The following is a 26,034-nucleotide window of genomic DNA, read 5'->3' on the forward strand; positions in this document are numbered from 1 at the left end:
ACACAGAGAGAGGGTGTGTGAGGTCATGCTATACTCCAGATGAAATTACACCTCTAGTTCTTCACATAGCATTTTTTTAATTCCTTCAATCTAGAAATGATGAATTTTGCTTATTGCTCCTTTAACTATAAAAACTGTATGTTGATTTTATCCAGCGCCAATTATCTACTTGATCATTTGCTGAGATGAGACAATTTACGGTAGCTGGTTGCTTTTATGATTTTATTAGTTTAGCTTTTGTTTCCTCTTTGTGATTTTATATTTTCACTTTGTTTGGGTTTTTGCTTGGTAAAGAAAAACATGCTCCTCGGTAAAAGTTCACCTCTGCTTGGCAAGTGAATTATTAATGAGACTGCAAGAAAGACTTTCAATAGCAATAATTTTGCCACTTATTGTCTTGATCAAAAAAACATTCTGAACTGAGAAGCTGGAATCAGGGAATGGCAGGTTTGCTTGAAAATATAAGTGATTACTCAGTTATTAAAAGTATTTCTGATCAGTTGTTATCAAATTGATCAACTGAACTGCTTCAGCTTCACTGCACTAAGGTGTACAGGATTGTATGAAAGTAAGTTTAGACTGTTACAGCATGAGGGTCCCAGAGGGGGACACAAACAAAAACTTTTCATCCATTTGGTGCTTCTTCAGACTAAAAGGATTTACTGTCTGTGCATCAGATAGCTGAATTTGGAAAAATACTGTTTCTCATGTCCCCTTTGGCAATCCTTAGATTTTCTCTCACTACCAGTTCTTCAGTTCAGATTTCTTTTTTGGCATAAACGATGAATATAACTTTGTCATTTAATTTGATATTATTGTTTAATGTGCTCATTTCATTTTGTCAATTGAATTAAATTAAAGCACCGTGTTTAATCTTAACACTGGCAGAGGTGCTTGTGCTGTAATAGAAACACCGAGCAGTCAGTGTAAACTGAACCTGTGTTCATATTCAGAGTTATCCCTCTGACAGTTACTTTCACACTATGACATCAGTTTAGGAAGGAGAGCAGAGCTGCTGGAGCAGATGGAGAGTTGCAGAGAGCAGCTGAAGATGCAAAGGAAGCAGCAGGTGAAAGATTCTGAGGCCGCTCACCACAGGAACGCCACACTGCTGCAGGTAGGAAGGGCTGTACAGTACATATTCCGAAGGAGCCATAATATCCACCTGCACAGCTGTTGTCACTTAGTTTGATAAAACTGTCCTGTGTGGGCATGTACAGAGTGTGCTTGAATGACGTATCAACTAAATCGTAGGACCAAGAGATTAAAGCATAAAGATTAAAGAGTGTGTAGAGAACTGTGTCTGCTTTCTGTTACTGCAGGATTTACGGAAGGTAGAGGATCGTCTCAGAGGAAGACAGCTGCCGAGCCCAAATCTCCTGGCTCTGGAGGTAACAAGTGTGCAATAGTGTGATGTTTCTGACAGTGTCTTGCATCACAAGTTCACATTTCAGGTCAATCTTGCTGCTAATCTGTAAACTGTTGATACAGTAGCCCCCAGTGATTTAGATAAGCAATATTGATATGGCAAGGAAGGAGAAGGTTCTAAATGTAACTTACCTTATAGGACTGTCCTCTTAAATTGCCCTCCTTTATATTAAGATTGTTCATTTGATTCATTCATTTTCCACTCATGGCAATAATGAGTGTGAAAGCTCATGGCAGAGTTTGGAAAATGTTTTCTTTTCAAAATAAAGTTCCATGTATAGATATATTATCCTCTTAAGAGATAAATTTTACGGACCAATGCTGCTTTTGCCTGTTTTAAAGCCGACATGTAACTGATCTTGAAGTAGTAGGAAGTAGGGATGTAACGATACATCGATCTGGATCGATATATCGATTCAATGATCAGCAATCCAATATCATCAATGCAAAGTGAAAACATCGATCCATATCGTCTTCTTTAGGATATGCTTTTATTTTGAAAGTCTGTGTCACCATCAAAGACGGACGGCAAGCAGCCAAGAGAAAGACGATGAGGATAACGTTTATTTATTCTGGAATAAATCAGCAGTGTGGAAATGTTATAATTTCTGAGAAAGTACGGGTCAACAGACAGAGCACATGCCCTACGTAAACAATGCCGTTATAAGTTAAAACACGACATAACGTTAGCTGCTTGGATGGCATCTCATTCAGCTAACTCCTCTACAGCAACATTAGCTGCTCTGTTTTAACGATGTTGGGCTGAAAAAAACATGCATGCAGACTGAAAGTCAACTTTGATGTTCTGTCGGGAGACGCACTGACTTTAACCAAAGGTGAGCAAGAAAAATAATAAGGTTACATGTAATTCATTATGGTATGAGTAGAGGGGAAAAAGTCCACTAGCCGTTTAATTTATGCAATGTGAACATGCATTAGCTAATAATAAATGACTGGCAAAAAACAACAGTTTTGACTTTTAAACTTGACGGTTATTAGTTAGTTTAATTTTACACTTCTGTCAAATGATCTAGTTGTTATTACATGTTGTATGGCTGTTGGTAGAAGTTTTCCTTCAGGGCTGTAAGCCTGATAACCCTGAAGTTTTAGGAAAAAGATGATGGTTTGGGTTCAAATGAAAATATTTCTTCCAGAAAGGGCTCTCTGGCAGAAAGCCCTGAAGGTTAACTTATGCCATGTGGAGTCAGTTTAAAGTAAAATTTGTTGCACTTATTATTTACGTATTGTTTTTATCTTTATCTTTTATTAACATTACTTTTCTGTTGGACAGTCCAATAGAAAACAATGCAGTCACACTGATTTAGTCACGTCACATCCAGTTAGGACACAGTGTATGCAGATTCTCATCACTTTTCATTTTGTCAAGTTATGTTATCGTTCTGTGATGATACAGTTGAAAACTGAAAAATTCAACTACAACCACAAGAGGTCCTTGAACATATTTATAAATGTTCACAAAAGTATTGGGCTGATGGGTCCAGTAGTATGCGAAATTGGCTGTGGACAGATACACCGGTAAGCAAGCAAACAACCAAACTACCAGATGCATGCTCCCCTCCAGGTTTATACCTGGCAGAGGTAACAATAAGTGAATAGATATTCCTGAAAAAGAACATGTTTTATAGCTTTGCACATCCATGCAGTCCACAACCACTTTATCCCATCAGGGTTGGCGCCGGTCCCGGCTGACATTGGGAAGGTGGCGGCATACACCCTTGAGAGGTTACAAAGACTGTCACAGAGCTGACACACAGAGACAGAGGGACCCAGGCCGAGGCGACAGTGCAAACCACTGCACCACTGTACCACCCCAGCTTTGCACATTAAAGTAGTCATTTAGTCCTGCTAACTTACATACAGGGAAGTTGTTTTCCAATCTAGAGGATGACACTTGAATATACCATTCCTCTTGGTAGATCTTCGAAATCCTCACTTGACTTGCACTTGAGTCAGACCTGTTTGAGTCAGGTGTGGTGATGCAGAGTTGTGGGCCCTAACGCTGAGATTTATGTTGTTTCTCTGTTCTAGACAAGATATTGGGCGTCTGTGGAAGAGTCTATCCCAGCCTGGGAGCACTTCCTCCTGGGTAAAGGCCCACCCCCTACTCATGGTCCAGGACAGCCACCCAGGAGAGCCAAACAGAAACCCAGCACAGCTAAGGACCAGGGCCTGCCTCCTCGCCCAAAAGCCCGGACTGCTCGATAGGTGGGCGGTGATGCTGACAGTGCCACTGTAGCTTGAAAGACAGCTTTGATGGTCACATGATGCAGATGATCAAAGGCCTGTTGATTCTCTAAGTTAGACCCTTCTCCATGACCAGGGTTGGAGACTTTTGGTGAACAAGCATTTCCAACTGGAAACGAAATTGTTTCAGGGACACAGACATTTAATGTTCTTGAACTGGGTTAGAGAGGAGGGGAAAAAAGTAAGACAGAGAAAGGGAGCGAGAAGTAAAAAGTGTAAGTGCTGGGGGGAACCACAGAGATATAAAGTGCATATGGACTGACTGAGAGGTGAATTTAACTATTTATAATTAACATATTATTTGTATTATTATTTGATGTAATTCAGTGTAATGCTGTGGGTTATCAGTAAAGTGTATGAACTGCACTCCAGGCTGGCAACTCTGCTAGCAGTGAAGTCCAGACTGTCTCATAGAAATGGATCAAATTTGTCCCCTGAATGAGAGGGGTATCAGAAACACATGTCTATGCAGTCCACTAAATCCACTTTCATCTAGTATTTTTACAGCCAATACCTGCTGATGGTTTCGGGCAGGCTACTTAAGAAATGTACTGAGCTGAGCAACCAGCTACTCTACGTCAGAATACATAGTATGTCTCAGATTGCGTACTTAAGTACTAAACACTTAATATTTTGAGTGCACAAGTGTGCTACATGTGTTCACGCTGCATAGTACGGGAAAATGCACTGTACTACTGGCACATTCGAAACGGTCCCTCAGCAGTAGCTGTCTTTGTGACGTAGCAGAGGCTATACATGTTCTACATGTTTTTTGCCTTGCCAGCTAGCCAACTTGCTACTAGCTATGGTGGCACATTTTAATCAGCATTGACATTGTGGTGTAAGTTTGGTTTATGTTGGGCGGAGAATAGTGGTCAAATGTTGGCAATAATACTCCACTGTCTGTTTGCAATTCACCATTTAAAAGGAAGACGAAGAAAAAGAGATTTTAAACAGCAGTGCCCTTTTGAAGTTAGTGCAACAGAAGGGTACGTAGTGTACATAGTGGACTACATTGACAACCAACGAAAGTATGTTTCACTACATTGAAGCTATCTCCAGAGAAACTACAAGAAAATGTCAAAAGTAGCTTACTACTTGCAAAGTTACTTTTACTTTTTTTTGACTTTTTGTCAAAGCAGTGTTAAAGAAATGTTCAGTTGAACTATTTTTTTTTTTATAAAATAACAGACTTAAATGAAAGCTGTCTTCTTTTTGTATTTTCTTTGGAAGACTGTGACATTTGAACATGACCTCCAAAAACATGACATCATCAGTTGGCCTGTTGCTCTCTCTCTCTTTCTCTCTCCTCTTCCTATTTACTGCATGTCTCTGTCTTGGCCTGCCTCAGTAGGCTATCTGGCCATGTCAATAATTCAAAAACAGAATTCCACAATATATTTTTCACTCAATAAAACCATAATAAATAAAAGACAGTTTTATAAACAATAAAAATAACAGACCTAAACTTTTTTTGTCCATTAAATATATACAGTCTATGGGCAAGACAAGTGAGTGACGCATTAAGAAGTGCAGTGCAGCCATTTAGAGACAGAGTCGGGCGGTTCTTGCCAAGAAAAGCCAATAGCGAAGCAGCGAGCAGAAAAAAACTGAAGGATTAGCATAATGTGGAAGTGCTTCCCTCGTCAACATCCTTCAGTGTGGCGCTGGCAACAGTCACATTACTTATCCTCATTTTTATTATCCTTACTTTTATCCAGACCTCTGCAGAAAAAAGTCTGCTGCACTTCAGAGCTTTTCCTGGGAAGAAGAGCTTGTAACTTTTGTAGACACTACTGCATCTCCTTGGTCAATTAATCAGCTTTGCTACTAAAAAGTTACTTGACTCAGAAAGTAGTGACGTTACCACCACACAACTGAGAAATGCAGTTAAATTAGTAATGTCGCTACTTGTAGTGACACTGCTGCACACACTGCTGATGGCCAATCTACATTTCACCTCTCACAGAGGAGCGATGACCCACATGCTTGCAACTATTAACAGTTTAATTCACCAATAGAGTTTTAAAACAGAACATGTTGCTTGTAATGATCATAGCAGTAGGGGATCTGTTTATTTCTAACGGGGACAGCCCCAGATTGATAATATAAAATATTTTAATACCTCAGCTGGGATAAGAGTGGGTACGTTTGCTCAAAGATGCCCTGTGCTTTGTTTGGAATCAGAACATAGTATGAGTTTTGAGAAGAATGAACATGTAAGAGTCTGTCCATTCTTGATTAAAAGCCCTGTTTTTACTGTCCACTTTTCTCTCTTGCAAGTCTTGCAACTGGCAACTACCGTACTATACAAAGGGAGAAAGTCCCTGTAGAGTAGGCGGTATCACCCCAGTTGAATCGCTTGTCAGAATGCACAGATTTGATTGGCTGAGTAGCATCACATGAGATGACTCTGAGGGATGGTGCCCCCTCGCCCCTCCTCAAATTGCCTACTGATTGTAGTTTTGCACTCACATGCACCTGTTTTCATTTATTTCATTTATTGTTCTTTATTCCAAAATGATCATCATAGATAATTCTTTGCATTTATTTATGTAACTCATGTTATCCCTGTTCATATTTTGTTTGTATTGAGACCAAAATGATGATTCTGTTGTGGGAGCAGTAACTGTGTCCATCCTGACAGTAGAAGATGAATGTGCTGTTGCTTTACTGAAAATATCTGTCAGTGTTTGTAGTGTTGTTTCAGAACCACTAGAGGGAGCCAGTGTCAAAGAAAAAAAAGCTTTCTATGAGTAAAGATAAACCCTTGCTGAGGAAATTACCTCACAGCTTGTTTGCAACAATGCATGATTTAAACTCATATTTACAGAACACACGCTCCCTTTGTCTCTCATTATGACTGACAGTATCATGTTCAGTTCAGTTTAGCATCCTTGTGAAACTACTTTAACAACACCGAAATAACCTTATAATTATAGTGTCAGCATTTGAAAATGGGTCAACTAATCCATTTGTCAAAGGAGGCTTTTCATCACATTATCACTGCTGATTTCATCTGTCAACAGATAACTGCTAAAATTCCTTTTATGTTGTTGGACAGCCAGGACTCAACTAGCATTCATTGTACGGAAAAGAAGTAAAAATTCTAAAGTGCTTGTGAGTTCTAACAAGTATAACGAAGGATTCTCTTTAGTAGGGAACACAAAAGTCCAAAAAAGGTGGGGGAGAAGGCCGTTTGTGCTGTTTTGCAGGGGGTGTGATGTGTTTTCTGTGTTTCTAGTATTTTGCTATGACATAGCCATCTGATTAATCAATCAATCAATCAATCAATTTTATTTATAAAGCCCAATATCACAAATCACAATTTGCCTCACAGGGCTTTACAGCATACGACATCCCTCTGTCCTTATGACCCTCGCAGCGGATAAGGAAAAACTTAAACTTAAAGGCTTTTTAAGGTTTTGACAGAAGAGTGCCTTGGAAAATTTGATGCAGCTTTGGTGCGTTATTTTTCCCCCTTTCCAACAAGATAGTTTAAAATGGTTGGTACCAGTGGATGCCTTCAGTCCTCTAGTTTGATATGATACCAGTGTAATCACTGTAGCTTTGAAACTGAGCCCGATGCAGCAGGTTTTATTCACTAATATTAGTCTGCCTCACTTCTCACCTTCAGCTCCGCCTGTCATACCTGCTGCTTCCTCACAGTTTTTTGCCAGACATTTGTCCATTGCCTCTCTGCACCTTTCATTGTCTTGTTCTCTCTGTACCCTTGCTTCTCTTTTTTTAGAAGCTCCTGATTTTTAGTGAGGCATTCTGACTTGACATTCTGCCGCAACGACAGGAGTAATGAGAGGAACGTCCCACCCATTTGTCACCAATGCAAAAAGAGCCAGGGCACCTGCTTCTTCACTGCCAGGGTGGATGAAGACCCACCCACCCCTTCACTTTTACCCCCTCTCTCTACAACCCCCCCATTTCTCTTTCTCTCTCTTTAACCCCTAATTGTCCGTGATCAGACCTGCGCTGGGCTGACGCGGAGTGGCGGCTTGACAAATGCAATCATCCGGACAGCCGCGGTTGAAGTGGCTGGTGGTTGGCAGCTGCCCTGGCTCCTCAGCTGGGGCCCCAGTGCAGCAGGCCCTCAGGGGTCAACTAGCCACCGGCCACTACTGACTGACTGGACCAGTCTGGACTGGTAGGGGCTGGGTGGTGGGGTGCTGGTTTAGTGAAGAGGGGGCAAGTGCTATGAGGTCAAGGCCAGGATCAAGGAACGTAGGGGGTGGGGGAGGTATCAGGGCCGTGTGTCCAATCACGGGTGACAGGTTTGGTCGGTGGGAGTGTGGGGGGTGGGGGGGTGATGAAGATGCAATGTAGCAAATTATCTAAAAGGGTTTTGAAGAGCACGATCTGGAGCCCTTCCAAATGACTAGCCCTGCATTATGTATTCTAATGGCTGAGGCCTCGGGGTGCTAGAGCCCAGTCGACGCTGTTGTCAGTGACCAGACCTTGTTTCATCCTGCCAGCCACCGACACTGACAATGACCCCTCAGACAGCAGCCCGGCTCTCCTCCAGCCCTCCTCCATCTCTGGTGGCGTGGCATAAACTGGAGCCATATGATTATGCAATGTGGTTCGGCTATTGAGAGCCCACTGAGAGCCCTGACAGATAATTGGCTGAGCCCAAAGCCGTGCAAATGGTTAAGTGTCGACTCCAGTTGATTGGATAATGGGTAATTGCACGCTGCATTTCATTCAGTGATATGCTGCGGGTGTAGCAGGGGCAAGTGAAGGGGAGGGAAAGAATGGAGGAGGGAAAATATTTTGGCGTGCTGCGTTTTTGCAGCCTGTTATTTCACACTTTGAGTCTGTTGCATTTGTTTGGATCTCGAACTCGGAGAGATCACAGATTTGTATCAACTACTGATGCAATTTAAATTGCAAATGATTGTTGAAATTTATTGTTGAAGAGTTACACATTTTTATTTTCTCTCTCAGTTTCCGAATTCAGATGCCACTGATCAGAGCGGCTGCTGAATGTTATGCCTGGTGGCGCTGTTTGAGGCTTTCCTCTGACCCTGTGCAAGCTCATAAGTCCAGAGTCTGTCCCTTGATCATGGGATGTCACCTCTACTTAAGAGCCCGGGCTGCCAGCTCTTTGTCTTTTCCGTCACAGAGGCCTTGACTGTTGTCATGTTGCTGTACATTAAATAGAAGGCTTCATGTTGTACACTAAGAGGAAGCAGCACTGGCCTTAAGGTAGCCTGGCTTGGCTCCCTGTGGACTGCACAGGCATGAGTGTAACATTCCCTCTCTAACAGCCCCTCACTTCACTCGTGTCACTGTAATCGCATACCTCTTGGCTCTCCTGTAGCCCCTTCCAACAGAAAAGGCTTTCTGGAGCTAATGTGAGAATCCTTCCCCGGCTGGTCTTGAATATACTTGAGCTGCATTATTGCTCTTAGAGCAGCACGGGGGGGGACGACGACTGTGCTTGCTGAATTCCACTTCAGTCACTGTATCGATTGTGCTTCCACGGATGTCGCCTGGTGAAGTCCGAATGTGCGGTGCTATTCATATCGACTGACGGATTAAGTGGGCAGCTGAAAGGACACGTATGAATTTTGTGTTTGTGTACTTGCGCCTTTTGTTGATATTGATTCTGCCTTGGCATGGATCCACGCATGGCACCAGCGTGTTGTGTTTGATTCTTAATGAAGGCCTTTATCACGCTCTAATCAGTTTACTATCTCACACACCAGTCAAAGCAAACACTTAAATTGGTTTACTTAAGAAAAAGCACAAGGGTAATCTCACTCTGTCTGATTGGGTTTCACTGTAAAAAAACAAGAAAAAAAGAAAAGAAATGTAAGGCAGAGAGGAACATCTTATCACACTTGTGCCTGGTTGGCCTAATACATCACCCTGACTTCGGTCCCACAATAAATTAAAGAAGATACAATGGACCCAAGCATATTATCTCCCTCCTTCTTTCTCTCTCTCTGTCTGTGTGTGTGTGTGAGTGAGTATGACTGTATACGTCTGTGTGTGTATTGTGGGTCTCACAGAACTTAACTGAAATGGGCACAGATTCTTAACATCGCATTACATTGTGATGGATACGAAATGCATTAAAAGTTACGAAAAACACAGATTACAGAAAGCACTGAAACAATGCTAATACACAGTCACTGAGGATCTTTTGTAGTGGTGGACACACACAAGAGCAAAAAACTCAGCGTAGGGTGGGTGGGTCAAACAAACATGGACATTCAACCAGGTTGAATGCTGTTGTTGCATCACGTTCTCATCCCAACTTGTCAAATACCACCTTGTTGGTGAACCGAAACAGCAAAATTTGATGCGCCAGGTACCCTTCTGCATCTGTTCTTTACTTTCTGGGATGGCGTATCAGTTTAAGCTTGTTACATGCATTGAGTCTTTTTCAAAATACAATTACAACACCTTGTTTTTACGTTTATTACCTTAACTTTAGGTAACAAAAGCACATGGTTAGTTCTGAAAAAAAAAAAACATCATGGCTGCATTATAGAAGGGGGTACTACCATGTTCAGTGTGTATACACCTGCAACATCCCATTTTGCTTTTGTGTCCTACAGCTGCTAGAAAGCAGCAGGAATAAGGAGCTGGCCTTCAGTTTGTTTTTTTCCTCATCCCGGTGATCAGCACATCTGGGTGATGTTAGTATATGTTGGATATGTTTTCATTCACATCCCCTACAACTGCAGAGAAACGCCTGCACACAGTCCTGTTCGCATGCATAACTCTTCCTCCTGTGCTGCTGTAGCTGACCAGCACAATGGGAACCAGCAGGTGGGTCTTCCAGCTCCAGGGTATTCATTTGCCCTTGTCGTAGTGACTTAATGGCATGCCATTCCGTTTGTTGTGCTTGCCTCAACATTTGTTTATTGTACCTCATATCATAGGCTCACAAATATTGATCTATGTTATGGTTATCAGACTTTGATCCTCTGCCTGACCCTCACTGTGTCCAAGGCCATTCATTTATTTAAAATGGACTGGGGCTATTTATCTGTTCTACATCATCACGCTGTTATTGATATAAGCAGTGGATTTTAATACTAAGTGGGAACCACTATATGTGAATGAATGGGTCAGACGCTGGATTTGAAATGAACTGTAATAAAGTGGAGCTTCTGTGCTTTGATTAGCTGCTGTGAAACAACATGACCCTCATCCATTTAAAATCAACATTAGTTCTTCTGAGCTCATTTCGATGAAAGAGCAAAAGACATAAGTCACGTGATGCTACATTTTGTATGTGACGTATTTCACGTGCTACAAGTCACATGACATACATCACTACTGTTGCATGCCACATATACTAGCACACTACGTTGGTAGTGAAATAACCATTAACTTTTGGCTTCACACGGGAGACGCCCACCCTGTAGGGACTGTCTTGCTCTTTATAGTACAGTAGTTGCCAGTGATGTTGCAATCTGCGTTTCAGCATGCCACAAAGGGTGTTTTTCTGGTATCTAACACCCACATCAGTTACAAAGCGGCAGTATCTGACAAGTTGGGAATGAGAACGGGCTGTCTGTTCGTGTCCCATATGAAACCAAAAGTCAACGTAGTGATGTGACACAAAGAACTTCACGTAGGTACTTTACGCAAAGTACTTTATGTAGGTAATTTACGTAACTATGCGTAGTATGTAATTTTTTTGTCACTTCCATCCTGTATGTAGTTATTTAAATCAAAGCAACAACCTTTTCCTAATCAAATTTTTTGTTTTCTAAACCTAACCAAGTGTTTTTCTTTCCCTGAACCTAACCAAACTGTGACATTTTCACAACAAAATTGTGACCATTCATAACAGACTTTGCATTGGCATTATTTTCATGTTGCCAGGACGTAATTCTAACACATTTCATTCCCATCATCATGTAATGCGTTGTTAAGAAGTCGTGTCCATTTCATGCATTCCTGTGAGACTGTGTTGACACTGTGTCCAGACATGATTAGTGTGACTCTCTCTTATTTCTTATATCGAGAGTTGAAATCAATGAGTGCAGCCAACCTTTATGTGACATAGATTTACAGTGGGTTGTTTGCTAAGTGAGTTCATATTAGTCGGGCTTTTGTTGACTTAACCTGGCTAAACTAAACCTAACATCAGTGATCCTGGATAATCTGTCCTACAAAGATGGTTAATCCCTGACAAGACAAACAAGAGTATGTGCTCATTAAAAAGATGGTGTTTGTAACAAACCACCAATTACATATAAAATGTATCAATCCAAATAGAGGTAATTTATTAAAAGATAAAGGAACTGTTGAGCCCTGCACAAGCAAAACATAAAAATGAGATATGCAAAATGGATGTACAGCAGTCAAATCTATTCTTAAATTAAACCACAAGCCCACAGGTTTAATTACCTTAAGTCTTTCAAATTAGTTTAATGAATTCAGTCACTTTCCTCAGGTTGTCTTAGTATTCAGCATTATTTAGATGTGCAGTTTTAAGCAAAAGCATGAAAACATGTTCTTGCTTTTATTTTGTATGTATTTATTTACAGTGAATGCTCATCCTGTAGTGTTCTCGGCTTGTCTAGCATCATGTAGAGTTTCATTTAGTCTGAGGGGGTATTTTAATTGTGTGAACTGGCAGAGTGGTTCATCATTAACACGGTGGCCTAAAGTGAAGGAGAAGAGGCCGTTTCCCAGCAGGGCCAGGTCAGGTCAAAAGGATTAGCCGTGGCACCGGACATCCCCAAATCAACTGATCCTCCCTAACAATGACACACAGCTTTAATGCCACTAGAAAAGAGCTGAGTGCAGCCGGAGCGTGATGGTGAAAATGGCTTGCTGGTTTGCAGCAGCAGATGATCAAATTAATTTGCTTATAATTAGCTGGACAAAGAGATGCATATTTGAATAGACTATGTTATGTGTGTGTTGATTTGTCTTGTCTGTGACTACATGGGCATGATTTTAGAGGCTTTTTTGTTTGTTTGTTTTTAAACAACAGTTGCTTTTTTTAACCAATAAATGGGACCATATTAGTTTTTGCTTTTGCTCTGTGCACACCCAACTGAATCTGTTCATCACCCCATACACCCAATATCACCTCCCTGTATGATGGTATATCTAATACACTCACATTGTGTTTTAGGCCATGCCAGCCTGGACTGGGGAAAATTATGAATCATTTGCTGACTTAAATTGCTTTGTTAGTTCAGTTCATAGAGTTGTAACCACCATATAATTAGTTTACTTTTTTATATGATTTGCATCAAAATAGGCCTTTACAATAACTGTTTATGAGCTTAATAACTTTTTTCATCTTTAAATCCATGGCTTGCTTCCTGTGTGCAACAAATAAAAACAAATTAAAATGGGCCAATAGAGTCAGTAATAAAAATCAGACAGTAACACAGGGCTGGTAGCTATGAAATGTGCAAATTTATTGCTCGGGAGCAAATTAAGAGATTTGTTTTACACATGCTCTTAGCCATAAAAGCCCTCTCTGTGTTCATCTGCAGAGACTTTGTTCATATATCTTAACCTGTGGGGTCCCTCGATATGCAGAATCCTGCAAAACTTCTAAGTTTGGCCATGTTGGCCAAAGTTTTTCTCCACGTGGGAGAATTTTATCATAAATGTCAAGTTTCACTGTCAGTTTTCAAAGTGTTTATGAAAGATTCCTCTTTTGCCTCATATGTTTAGTGGGCCTAAAGGTGAATGATTACAAATGAAATTTCCGTCACATGTGAAAGAAAATGTGTCACGGTTTGCATTATTCTCTCACCTGTCAGTTATTTATGATTCATAATTATTATCAATAAAATGTTTAAAAAAGTGAAAAACACTGATGACGAATTTCCCAAAGTTGTTTTGTTCAACTGACCCAAAACCCAAAGATATTCAAGAGAGAACTAGTGAATGTTTAGCATTTGTGCTTAATCAATAAGTGAAACAGGTAATCGATTGTCAAAATTGTTGGTAAATTATTTCATTTCAATCTCTCTTTTAGCATGCAGTGTAGGCCTAAATCCATGCATCAGTGCATCATGGTCAGAGTACTGTGTTAGAGGATCATACCCCATGACAAGAGTAAATGTGACAGTAAAGCAGTGAATGTTGGGATGTTTTTTGGTCATGGTCATAATTCAACATAATTCAAAATAAAAACATAATCTTTTATTGTCAGCATTCTTGCTTGAATTTATTGAAAAAATGGCAGAACCTGGTGGGGTCAGTCCTGCATCACCCTCCTCCTCCTCTCCCTCCTTCTCCTCCACCTAAGGCAGTTGGAGGTTCTCCCTCAGCTCCTCACCCTGGAGCTACAGACCAGCCAGATGAAGGGATGGATGGAGGTCAGAGAGTGGAGTTTGACAGCAGATCAGTGATGAGAGCTCCCTCCCTGCTCAGTTCCCAGCAGCCCAACCTCTTCCCCTCACAGCCACAAGCACTCCTGGCCCGCCGTGCCCTTGACATGCCAAGGCAGGCGGGCAGGCACATCCCAGGGACAAGCTGCTTGCTGCTGTCTTTAAGACATTCTGATGAGGTTTTGGTGGAGAAAGGCTCGGGGTTGACTCTGTAAAAGAATCTAAATGAGGTGCGAGTGAATGCCGCGGCTGTTCCATTTTAATCTGTGTGTTCGGCTGCTTCTTGAGTGGCTCATTTCCATGCATCACACCCTGGATTCCTCAGAGCTGAGCCCCAACACATTCAGGGCTTTCTGGTTATGTTTTTAAGCCAAATCAGGGTCAATGACAGCGTTTTCTACAGTAAAGAACATGTCAAATGTGCTTATCAGAAATGTAACATAAATGTGTTTTTAAACACGACATCTCAACGTGTCCAAATTCCATTGTGGCCCGTTCCATCCTCCATCCTTTCAACTGCCTCTCATTTAAAGCAGGAATAGAGCCAAAGAGTGAAGAGAAGCCACTGCTCATTAACCCCTCAGCACTTTACAATGAATCCTGGAGGCTCATTGTGCCAAAGGGCCAGTGCTTCCCTAACGAGGGCTGGGTGGGTGGTTGGGGGGGGGCTTCTTTAGCATCAGGGCCCATTCTAAGTCTTTTAGGTGCCTAAGCAGAATTGTATCTCAATATTAAGTTTGCAATCTGCTTCTTGGAGTCATGTGTTTGGATCTGTGTGAACCTAAAGTGAACTCTGAGTCATTTTAAGGTACGTCCTCACCATGTTTCTTTTCCTAAACCTAAGCACTGTTACTTTTATTGCCTTAACCTAACCTCTGTAACTTTTCCACTGGATATCATACAAACCGTTCTGTGAGAATACACTGAATATTTTCAGGCAAATAAATCAGAGACATTATGCATTGCTATTACTAACTTACATGGATACTAACACCCACAAACATCTGGCTTTTGTCTTTGATGGGAAAGGTTACAAATACATTCGCAGGACAAATGACGCTGCAGTGGTTCAGGGTATCAAATGGCTCCAGCTCTCATCAGCTCCCATTGGCAGTAATGGAAACATGGTTGGATGCGCTAATTTTCACCCGTTTTGCAGTGTGATGGAATGATGCGCTGCCACAACTTCCATCCATCTTCATCCAAGCAGGTCAAAAGTCATTTCATATAAGTTGACATCAGGTTTGAAATAGAGACTGAATAACCACAAAAACATTTCAACGTATTCTCATGGAACAGTTTGTATGATATCCTGCGAATTTGCGGTCCACGAATAACGTTATGTCCTTAATGCACAGTTACGTAATTAAAGTAAAGTTACTGTGGTTAGGTTTAGGAAAAGAAACATGGTGACAACGTACCTTAAAGTGACTCAAGGTTCACTTAAAGTTCAACCTATGGGCAATTTAAAGTCACCATTTAACCTGCTTGTCTTTGGATGGTGGGAGGAAGCTGGAGTACCCGGACGTGGAGAATATGCAAACTCCGCACAGAAGGGTTCCTGGGGTGGGGGAACACTAGTATAAGGCGACAATGCTAACCACTGCACCACCGTGCCGCCCTTCTCATACAACAGTTCGAACGATATCCTTTGACTTGCAGCCCATGAATGACATTAAGTCCTTAAGTCCGTAAAGTTACGTAATTAAAGTTACTTAAGATTGCATAAGCTTAGGCAAGTTAGGTATAGGCAAGTAAAGTTACTGTGGTTAGGTACAGGAAAAGAAACATGGTGGGGATGTACCTTAAGATTACTCAGAGTTCAATCAAAGTTTACACAGTTCCACATACTGGTCTCCTGGGAAAAGTCCCAGTGGAAAGTCCTGTGTTTTGTGACCCATCTACCATCCCAACCTGCCTCAAAATAGGACCACTTCCTTCTTTATTCCTGTCAGCGCAGTGGTCACGTGATTGCTGCCTTCCAAATATTTGGGTTACGGATGAATTACTGGCTCATCATTACATGGGATGTGTGTGGATTTTGGTGCGTTACTTTTCATAGGAAAACATACAAACAGTGCATGGGAACAGTCTGACACCTTTTTTATTCATTTTTATTTTATGCAACTGTATAGCTGCTTTCCCACAGGACAAAAACTGATTAAGACCAACTAACATCCAGCTTTTGTCTAGTGGGAAAGTTTATAATCGGCATTTACTCCCGGAACAGCTCTGCAGTAGTCATGAGTATGTTCCAGTTGCATCTTCCATCCATCTTCATCTGAGCAGCACTCGAAAATTGTTCCCAATAAGTCAGCTTGGAATTTAAAACATAGGCTATAAAAAACATAAAAAGGAAGTAACACCGTGACATTTTTACTGACCTCCATGATGCCCGCAACTGCTATTTTTCAGTGCGTCGGTGACGTCAAATGTAACACAGCAGCAAAAAGGTAATTAAAAAAAACAAAACAAACAACAACAAAAAAACCAGAAAGGCATACGTATCTTTTGCCTACTTTAGCGGAGTTTCTCATGTTTAAAAAAACCTGCATATAAGCAATACTTTTAGTGGAAAGGGGTTAACGGTGCAAAGACATGACATGCTCCTCTGCGCCTTAACAGCTCGATGTTGGTGTGCTGATTCCAGATTCAGGAACTCAGCAGAAAGCTTTTCCCATTTTTAGTTTATTTTATTCCCTATACTTTATTGCATGTTTTCAGCATGAAACTTTAAAATGTAGCCTATTATTATGTTGGCGTTACAACTGAATTTTATTGATAGGCTAACAGTTCTTAAATAAGGTTGCATTCATCATCTTGTGTAATGTGATTTGTTTGTTTTAGATTCAAATTGATCTGTAGGATATCAATTAAATTTATCAATATAATAATATATTAGCCTACTGTTAGGCCTACATATTCTACAGTGCTATCAGAATGGCACATGGCAGAGCCTACTGGGTATCAGATGTTGTGGGAACTTTGTCTGCTGGCTGTGGTGACACAACTGTCACCCCTCCATCCTCTTGTAAAGGAAAAAAAGCTGCTAGCGCGGGGACGCTTTAATTGGAATTTCATGTGGGCTAAACTGAGGGGAAACTGATGTAAGTTAACATTTGGTAGACTTAATTGGTCCCTTTCTCTCCCTCCTCCTCGATCGGGCACTTACAGGCCGCTGCTGAAGCTTCCCGCTAATCTCCCATTTACAATCAATTCAATCGTCCAGACAAAAAGTCCGCCTCTCTCCTTTCTTCTCTTCCTGTCTCAAACGAGCTCCTTTGTGGCCCGTAAATTGCCTGAATCCCCGGTGATCCCCCCGGTGGCGGAGAGAGCAAAAGAAAGATGTCCTCATGTTGTTGACAGCCGATTAGCGCGCGCTCCCGGCCGCTCTCGCGCTAACCTCCCCCTCCCGGCCCCTGTCTCTAATCTCCCTCCGCGTGGGCGCGCCTTAATTAAAGCTCCCGTTCGTCAATTAACGTGTTTGTGGATACTGAGGCGGTTGCTCAGATGCTGAAGAGGTGCGAGAGGCAAAGAAGTGCAGAGAAAAGGGCAACCTGTTTGCCTTTAGGTTGTTTACTGCTCCGACATTGTTGTCCATGTCCCGCAGCCTGCAGGCTCTGGACTCATGTGCACACACGGCTGCTGTGTGTGTGTGTGTCTGTGTGTTTCTCACCACACACATCATGCTTTGGATTTAACATGGATTTTACAAATAGATCATATTGTATCGTGGTTAGTGCTGAAAACGGCATACATGTTATTTATTTGTATTTATGCGCACAGAAACTGCAGTTTTATAGATTATCAGCCCCAGAGGAATATGTCAAGGTGGACAGGGGCGTAGCTACACCAAGGACATGTCTTTGGACTTGTTTTTCTTTTTTTATTTCATTCTGCAATGATTGACATGCATCTTTCAAATAAAGAAAGAAAGATCGAGTGAATATTTTTAGGCTGTCTTCACCTATGCCAGATGTATTTCTTCACTATAATTATTTACGTTTGAAACCATTTGCACGAGGAGATAAACACTGACAAAATTATTGCTAAGGCTATATATTTTTTTAGATTGTGTTTTGCCATTTTGCATTTCGTTTTTTGGAAAAAAATCGACTATCCACTCAATAGATTATTGTCTGTTATTGACTGGTGAGCAAAGCAAATCTAAGAGCCACTTGCATATTTTACCAGCATTTGGCTGGTGGTTGGTGCTAATTTTTCAACCCTGAATCGACTTTTTAATGATGAGAGTTGCAACTCATGACCCCAAAGACTTATTTTAGACTTGATGAAACGCTGGAAAAACAAAGAAGAACTCCAACAAATGCATCTCATCTTCCATCCATAGCTCCTTACCACTCCCATCCAGTGAAAACTTCCAAAGTATTGAAATTTAACAGCTTTGTTGCCAGTGTTGGCATGTAACTAGTTAAATGTAATTAAATTACAAAATAAATGTAACTGTAATCAGTGACACTTACTGAGAAAAAATAGTTACTACTCAAAATGTTGGTGATTACAAAGGAGTTACATCTGAATTATGTATCATATAAACATTGTTTCAAAATTGTTTCAACGTTGAAACAGATCTTTCTGAAGTTTCAATATTGATTTATAGGAATTTTGTTTACCTATTAACAACTATCAGAATTAAACGTTTCAATGTTGTTTTAATGTTGAAACACGACTGACATAATTTCAACCACATTTCAACATTGAAGGTCAGTCATGTGCCAGCTGATATATATATATATATACATATATATATATATATATATATATATATATATGTGTGTATATGTATGTATGTATAGCCCCACGATACAATATCATCACGATACTTGAGTCCCAATACGATATTATTGCGATTTTAAACATATTGCAATACGCTCAGTATTGGGATAGAATATATTGTGATTTATACCTTTTTTGAATTGCAAATTTTGTCCCCAAAGGAAAACTTTGTCAGCATCTGCCTCATCTCATAAGGAAGTTTTTAAGTCTGTTCATCTCACTTTATTGTTTTTTATTGCAGCAAAATGTATCTAGCAGGCTGAAAAAACATTTGTTTACATTATTACGTTATTCTTGTTGACTACAAAAGTATTTGTATTTGTAATATAAACAAATGATATAATTAGAAAATCCATACTTGGCATCCGTGTGCCAATACAATATTGCTATACAAAAATATCACCATAGGATCATGTATAGATTTTTTTCTCCCACCCTTAAAATAAACTGTAAAAAGTTTCTATGTGCAGGAATGTCTTGTTTTGGCTCAGCCTACTCTTGGACATTTTTCTCAGCTTTATTGCCCCGTTTAAAGCATTTGTTTTAAAAGTTATAGAAAAAAGTAATCCAAAGTAATGACTTCAGTTACTTTGATGAAATAATTAAAATAGTTACATTACTGATTCGATTTTACGGGTAATTTGGAGCTACAATAACGCGCTGATAGCGCCAGGAAAAAGTCCGTTTTCACCGCCCCCCCAACATATTTTCTTCATTTCAGCCGGCTGACTGCAGACTGATGGAAATAGGTGAGCAGGGCATTCATCTGGCAATATTAGCCCTGCCAGGCTTCTGCAGGCCTGGCCGGCCCGGCTGAGCGCTAATTGGCTGTTAATAGAAAGAGCGCCATTTGGGAGCACGGATCTGCCTCTCGACAGAATGTGTGCAGGGATAATATTGTTCCAGGAGCCGTGAGGAGAATAACTCGCGGTCTATTAACGCGGAGGCCCAGATGAGGAGCTGCGGCCTGAGTGCTCCATTATCTCCTGTTCTGATGAGCGGCTCCGGATGCGACAGTGCACCCCCCCTCATCCCTCCCTCCTCCCCAATCAAGCGTCCCCCAGCCGTTTAGCTGGTTAATGTAATTCGCTTTCAAGGGCCCATGTTATCTCTGATCATTTGCGCTATTACGCCGGAGTCAAGTGTAAATGCTCCATTATTAAGATCGTGTCTGTCAATAAATGGGGAAACAAAGTGGCTGCAGAGCATACAGTAGAGCCAGGCTGAGTCTATATGTGGTTTAACAACACTTCAAAATAAAACACCCACAAAGTTTAGCGGACAGATGCCTGTACAGTAATATACAGTGACGTATGCTGTGATGTTGTCATTGAACCACACTGGGCATCATATTTAAACTGGTCACGACTGTTTGTTGTTCAGGCTCCACAATGATGCCACAAACACTGACATCAAGGCAGACTGAAGATTCATCTGTTCAAAATGCTAAATGTAGCACTTGATCAGCACATTTGATGACGCTGATGCATGATTCTTGCAATTTTTGTTGTTGCAAACCAGTTAAAGTCACTTATTGTAAGTCACTGTAAATATAAGCATCATCTAATAGCCTATATATTTAATGTAAATACAGTTACTGATGCTGTCACTTGGCTTAAAAATATGATTTATGAAATCTATGTATTTAAACAAAGCTGTCATCTTGAAGGTGTCATCTCATAATGTGTTTCAGATGGTTGGTCCTGAGGGTTAAAACACAGCAACAATATAAAAAATAATAATAACACCCTCAACAAAATACAATTACACACAAATCAAACAATTAAAAGTTAATTCACAAAAAAACAACGGCTCACAATTTTAAACAAATCATAAAATTTCAAAGTTCTGCAGTTGTTTTTGAAATGTTGCTGTTTCCTGTTTGGTTCTGCTTGTTAATCGTCAATGTGTATTTACTCGTTTTAAGTTCTGACATGCTCTTATTTTTGGATATGTTTCTCTATTTGTTTGTGTGTTTTCTGAAATCTGAAACTCGTACATTAAAAAACAAAGTTTCTGAACTTAGTCGCTTTCATCATTCATTGTTTTATTTTCAAATGCCTTCAAAAAATGCAAACAACATGGCTCAAACATTCATTTTTCATTATAAGTTATAACTTATTTATTCACATTAACATTTTTTTCCTGTGAAATACACAACATGGCAATGATTCACATTTTAAATATCATTTTTTAAATTTCCATAACCTATTATTTACAGTTCCATGATGGAGACAGACAATTTCTCCCATGTTTGATGCTTGTAACTGGCAACACAGGAAGAAATTCTATCTGGGCAGAAAAACATCCCTATAATAATCCTACAGTATGGGACCCAGTGTGAGTATGAGGTGTCTTTGTACCTTCTGGTCTGTTCCCTACAGTGTCACTGTTGGCACACTTGGGCAGGATCCTATGTCCAGTTTCACTGGACCCCTCCACCTTCTCTCTGGACTTTCAAAAACTGTTCAACGTGGAGGAACTAAGCCAGTCTCTTTGAGGCCTAACAGTCTGAGGTGGAATATCAGAATGTGTTGCGGCCTCAGCTCTGCAGCTCTCTGGAGGCCTCCGTGGCCGCGGTGAAGACGTTGTCATGCAGCTTCCTGATGTGTTTCTTCAGGTCAAAGTTGCGACAGAAGCCCTTGCCGCAGGTGGCGCAGGTGAAGGGCTTCTTGTCATTGTGCGTGTGCATGTGGAAGGTCAGGTTGTAGATCTGGTGGAAGGCCTTGTTGCAGATGGAGCACTTGTACTGCTTCTCCCCGCTGTGCGTCAGCTTGTGGTTCTTGTAGTTTCCTGGGAAATTGAAAAAGGAACAATGGATGCATGAGAGAGTGAGGATTAGAAACATGAGGAAATGTCACTGAACTCAACAAGTTGAAACCTACATCTATGATTTTCATTACTGATTGATTACTGATGGTTTCATCTTTAAAATGTAAAAGAAGATACAATTTTATCTCAGTCACCAGAGTCTAAATTGATGTCTTTAAATTTATTCTGACCGGCAGTTAAAAAACCCCAAAAGGATTAAATGGTAAAAAGCAGCAAATCCTCAGACTGAAGAAGTTCAAACCAGCTGTTGTTGTTTTTGTTTTTTTTTACAAGCACTTATCAAAACGGTAAGTCATCCTTTCAGCAGTTTCACAGTGTGAATAACATCACATCAAACTTCCTGTAACTTCAAGTGAAAATGACATTCCATAACATAAACATTTTCCAGCCCGAAATTAAGATGTTTGACAGATTCAATTTCTTTTCTCTGCAAAATATTGCATGGAATCAATAAAAATAATCACTGCATATAAACAGAACAGCAGCTTCACTCCACCACCAAAAAATGATTAAAAAAATATTATCTGTAGAATTATAAAGCCAATATGCATTGTAAGAAGTCCGTCTTATATTCCTAGAAATCAGTGAAATGATTTAGAGTATTTAAAGTTCATGGCACCTGTGAGCACTCCCAAGAAAATGTGGAAACACAAATGAAGCAGCAGTAAATGTTAACAGAATAATCACCCCCACTGCAGATGTTTCCCCTGTGAGCTCACAGTTGAAATAACTAAAGACGGATCATTATTTAAGAAGGGATGAGGAGGAGCAGGAGGGGACAGTGAGACACTGCTGTTTACTGGGAATCTCCTCAGAAACTGAGGATGGAAGAGGCCCTCTTTTTCTCCTCTTTTCTTTCCTCCCCGCCAAGGTCAGCAGTTCACTGTGAAGTTAGAGCCTCCTCTGTCCCTCCGCTCCGCCGAGCCTTCGTTAATCAGGGTTTTGTACGTCGGAGTCAAGAAGTTGTCAAACTTTGTCAAAATCAAGCGCGGCGACAAGTTAACAAAAAAACACAGGCCCCGATTCCCAACGTGGCCGAGGTCTGGCAGCTGACCCAGAGCAAATGCTGCCGTCTTGAAGGGAGAATTAGTCTGTGTAAAGTGACATGTCTTATTTCCACTGATCGCATCATGCTCATCGGTGGGCCTGCAATTATTTACCCTTTCATTCCCTCTCACAGATCACTCAGAGCAGCTGCTTTTACTGCTCCTGATATTAGTTTCAGCAGCGCACAAATCCCATAAATCCCAGGATTCCTTCACTGAGAGCAAACACCAATACTAAACTCTCATTGCTTGGGGAGAACTCATATTTCTTCATGCCGAATTAAACGCAGTGATCTAATCTATTTCAAAAATAAATCAAACCATGCAGGAGAAACACTGAATACTATCACAACGAGAAAATACTGTATCAATAGAGTGTAACATTAGGAGATGGGAAAAACATCACCAGAGGTACAGTGTAGGAATTCCTAAAATCACGGAGCATTTAGTTTCTCAGTCCTGAAAATCTGAACAAGTTCATCAGTGGAAAAAGATTTGATAATTTCACCATGCGCGGAGGGTTTTTTTCTAGGTCTGAGAATATATTTTAGGACGCAACAACAGGCAAAATAACGATTTTTTTTGGCTTTGTATACACACGCTTGCACACTAACTATCGACATATTATAGGAATATTTAAACCATGTTAGGGGCAACAATAAGAGCCAAAAATAAACAAATAGAAAATAAAAAAACAACTAGGAAAAGCTGCCAAAAGTGTTTGGAATATTAATGCTCATTGTAACTCGGCACATGAGTGTTTTAAAGATGGCATTTACCTTTCTGGTGGAAACCTTTCCCGCAGAACTCACAAACAAAAGGTTTGTACCCGGCGTGGATCCGTACGTGAGTGTTGAGTGTGGAGCTTCTGTTGAACGCTTTCCCACACTGATTACACTTGTGAGGCTTTTCCTGAACACGGCGGAATGAAAGAGAAGAAAATTCAGTTACAACGAAAATAAAATGTGGAATTTTTAAAAGCCAGAAACAGATAAAGAAAATAAATCTTCATGCGCTGCGTCTCACCTGTGTGTGGATGATCTTGTGTCTGCACAGCGTGCTGGCCTGTCGGAATCCTTTCCCGCACACTTTACACACGAAGGGCCGAGCTCCGGTGTGCACCGGCATGTGTCTGGTCAGATTGTAATGTGCGTTGAAAACCTGCGGAAGATACAAAAACACCGAGGATGTTATTTTAGACAACAACACCAGCGATTATAGAGTGGCTCAGAAATCTGCCTGCGTTAATACATCGAATTTAGATCAAATACATGTAGCTAAATATATATGAATATAAATATTTATCTGATTGCTGCTAAAGAATTATTATTTTTTTAACTTTGAGGAGAAATTTTCGTTTTAATGGAAAACATTTGCAGATTCTTTTATTTTCACTTACAATATTTGATAAAATGTTGACTCCAAATTTTAACTCTTTTATTTATAATTGATAAATAAACAAATATAAATATATAGCCTATATACATTAGTATGCAAATGTGCGTACCTTTCCACACACTTCACACGTAAAGTTTTTGGGTTTTCCGTCTGCAGCGCTGCTGCTGCTGCTGCTGCTGAGTTTGCTGTGCGTCTTGACGCCGTTCTTCTCTGCGCTCAGGCCGTGGTTCTCCTTCACTATCTGGTCCAGCTGCCCCGGCAGATGCTCCTTGTGCGGGTACTGAGGTGTGGGCAGCTTGTCGGCCCCCACCCCGGCAAGTTTGGCGTTCTCCAGCAGCAACAGTCTGTGGTGCGCCGACAGAGAGGCCTGGGCCTGCGGGTTGGAGAACCAGTGTCCGGCCAACAGCTCCGACTGCTGGTACGCAGAGTCCAGGTAGTTGAGATAGTAAAGCGAGCCGCCGCTGGGCACGGCCACGGCCTGGTGGATGACCTGCGGTTTCACCACCCTGCTCCCCGACGTCAACAGCGGCTGTTTCAAGCCCGGCTCCGCTTTGCCGCACATACCGCAGTTCCCTTTGCACGGAGCGGCTGCCGAGCCGCAAAAAGTCCCCCTGAAACTGGCTCTCCACAGCTCCGAGTAGTTCATGAGCGCCTTGGCTTGGAGGTCGTAGCTGAAAGGCTGCAGCGGGATCATGCAGGGGATCGGGGAGCACAGCCCCAGCAGCTTCTTCCCCTCTGAGCGCTCCTCCGCGCTCCCCTTCGGCTCCGAGCTCTTGGACATGATCCGGTCTATGGAGAAGGCAAGGGTCTTAGGAGCCGCGGACGGTCCGGTCCTACCGCAGGACATCATCGTCTCCAAGGAAGCAGAACTTGCCATTTTGTTGTTGATGTTGTTGTTTTTGTTTTGTTTGCAGCAGAGCAGAACTTGGTGTGAGCAACTCCCGGTTATAGTCCGACCCGCTCCTCCAGCTGCCCCGCGTCTTTTCACTCTCCTGAGCTCCCAGCAGAAAAGACAGGAGGACACATCAGTTTAATAAGCACCTTGCTGTCACAGTGTCACGCATTTGCATTCAAATGGCCATCCCCCCTGCAACAATAGCATCCAGGGGTGATGGATTAATGCTCATTAACTAGTGCACACAAAATTAACAGGACATTACAGAGCTCGTTAGGAAGCAGAAGAGGAAGGAGAGGGCAGAGGAGGGAGAAAAGACAAAAAATGTTGTAGTCGGAGCTCCTGGAGAATGAGAGAGCATGAAGTTGAGCCGGTGTTGGAGGTTACCTCTTTAATGGTCAGATGGGTGTGGAGAAACCAGCCGACTGCTCTCTGTCACATGTTGGCAGCGCCCGCCCCTCCTCAGCGCGGATCACTGTCTCCTGACATCAGCGGGCACCCAAACTCTACTGGGTGACAGGGAGACGCCTTCATCAACCTGCGCGCCCTCACAAACAAATCTGTAGAGGGGGTGGCACAGGTTACTCTATATGACATATCAAATATAAAACCATGTCCCTCACTAGAACAGGTGAAAATATTATCATCATAACTGGTCGTTAAACACGCGTTGGAAAAATTGTATCAGTCTTCAGCTTTCATTTGGTTAACAACACAGTAATCTTTTTCTTTTTCACTTTGGGAAATGTTTTCCAGGAGAAAGCTGCTAATCCTCGGAGATGGGATCCCTCCTTTTCCACGCCGGCTTATATACTTACTTACTATTTGTATAAATTCGAGGACGTCCAATTTCCACCTGTTTAAGAGCAGAGACTCCCTTTGGATCCTATTAAACGTTGTTCCTCCTTCCCTCCATTCAAAAGAAGCAATTTTCCAGAGCGATTCAAGGCTCAACTCAGCGCAGGGAGGGGAAAAAAGAAAGAAAAAACACAAGCTCTTTCACTTTTAGCCACTAAAGCACTGCGTGAACCTG

General features: G+C 41.4%; 2 protein-coding genes across 3 annotated transcripts in view; one reads left to right on the forward strand and one right to left on the reverse strand.

Moving 5' to 3' along the window:
• The window catches only part of c24h3orf14 (chromosome 24 C3orf14 homolog), a 6,853-nt gene extending 2,214 nt beyond the window's left edge, over positions 1–4,639 (forward strand). Inside the window, exons 2-4 of the mRNA XM_050039368.1 lie at positions 994–1,117; positions 1,323–1,391; positions 3,478–4,639. Of these exons, the coding sequence (XP_049895325.1) occupies positions 994–1,117; positions 1,323–1,391; positions 3,478–3,654 (370 nt within the window). The 3' untranslated portion in view covers positions 3,655–4,639. The remainder of the gene's footprint in view (positions 1–993; positions 1,118–1,322; positions 1,392–3,477) is intronic.
• Positions 4,640–20,862: 16,223 nt separating this feature from the next.
• Positions 20,863–25,817, reverse strand: fezf2 (FEZ family zinc finger 2). 2 transcript variants are annotated; one of them, XM_050039346.1, is made up of 5 exons: positions 25,389–25,817; positions 24,216–25,098; positions 23,735–23,869; positions 23,488–23,620; positions 20,863–21,623 (listed from the first exon to the last, which is right to left on the reverse strand). In XM_050039346.1, exons 2-5 carry the CDS (start codon positions 24,981–24,983, stop codon positions 21,373–21,375), a joined length of 1,287 nt encoding a protein of 428 aa, XP_049895303.1. In that variant the 5' UTR covers positions 24,984–25,098; positions 25,389–25,817; the 3' UTR covers positions 20,863–21,372. The 2 variants fall into 2 exon arrangements, with proteins under 2 accessions (XP_049895303.1, XP_049895302.1); XM_050039345.1 differs by having other exon boundaries at positions 24,216–25,817.
• Positions 25,818–26,034: the final 217 nt, after the last annotated feature.

Source organism: Epinephelus moara, chromosome 24, assembly GCF_006386435.1.
Source record: "Epinephelus moara isolate mb chromosome 24, YSFRI_EMoa_1.0, whole genome shotgun sequence".
Taxonomy (NCBI): Eukaryota; Metazoa; Chordata; class Actinopteri; order Perciformes; family Serranidae; genus Epinephelus; species Epinephelus moara.

Coding starts and splice junctions, on each gene's coding strand:
- fezf2 (XM_050039346.1), bottom strand. CDS start 24,983: ATGGCAAGTTCTGCTTCCTTGGAGACGATGATGTCCTGCGGTAGGACC. Junction 23,870..24,215: donor CGTGTGAAGTGTGTGGAAAG/GTACGCACATTT, acceptor TATCTTCCGCAG/GTTTTCAACGCACATTACAA. Junction 23,621..23,734: donor ACAAGATCATCCACACACAG/GTGAGACGCAGC, acceptor CGCCGTGTTCAG/GAAAAGCCTCACAAGTGTAA.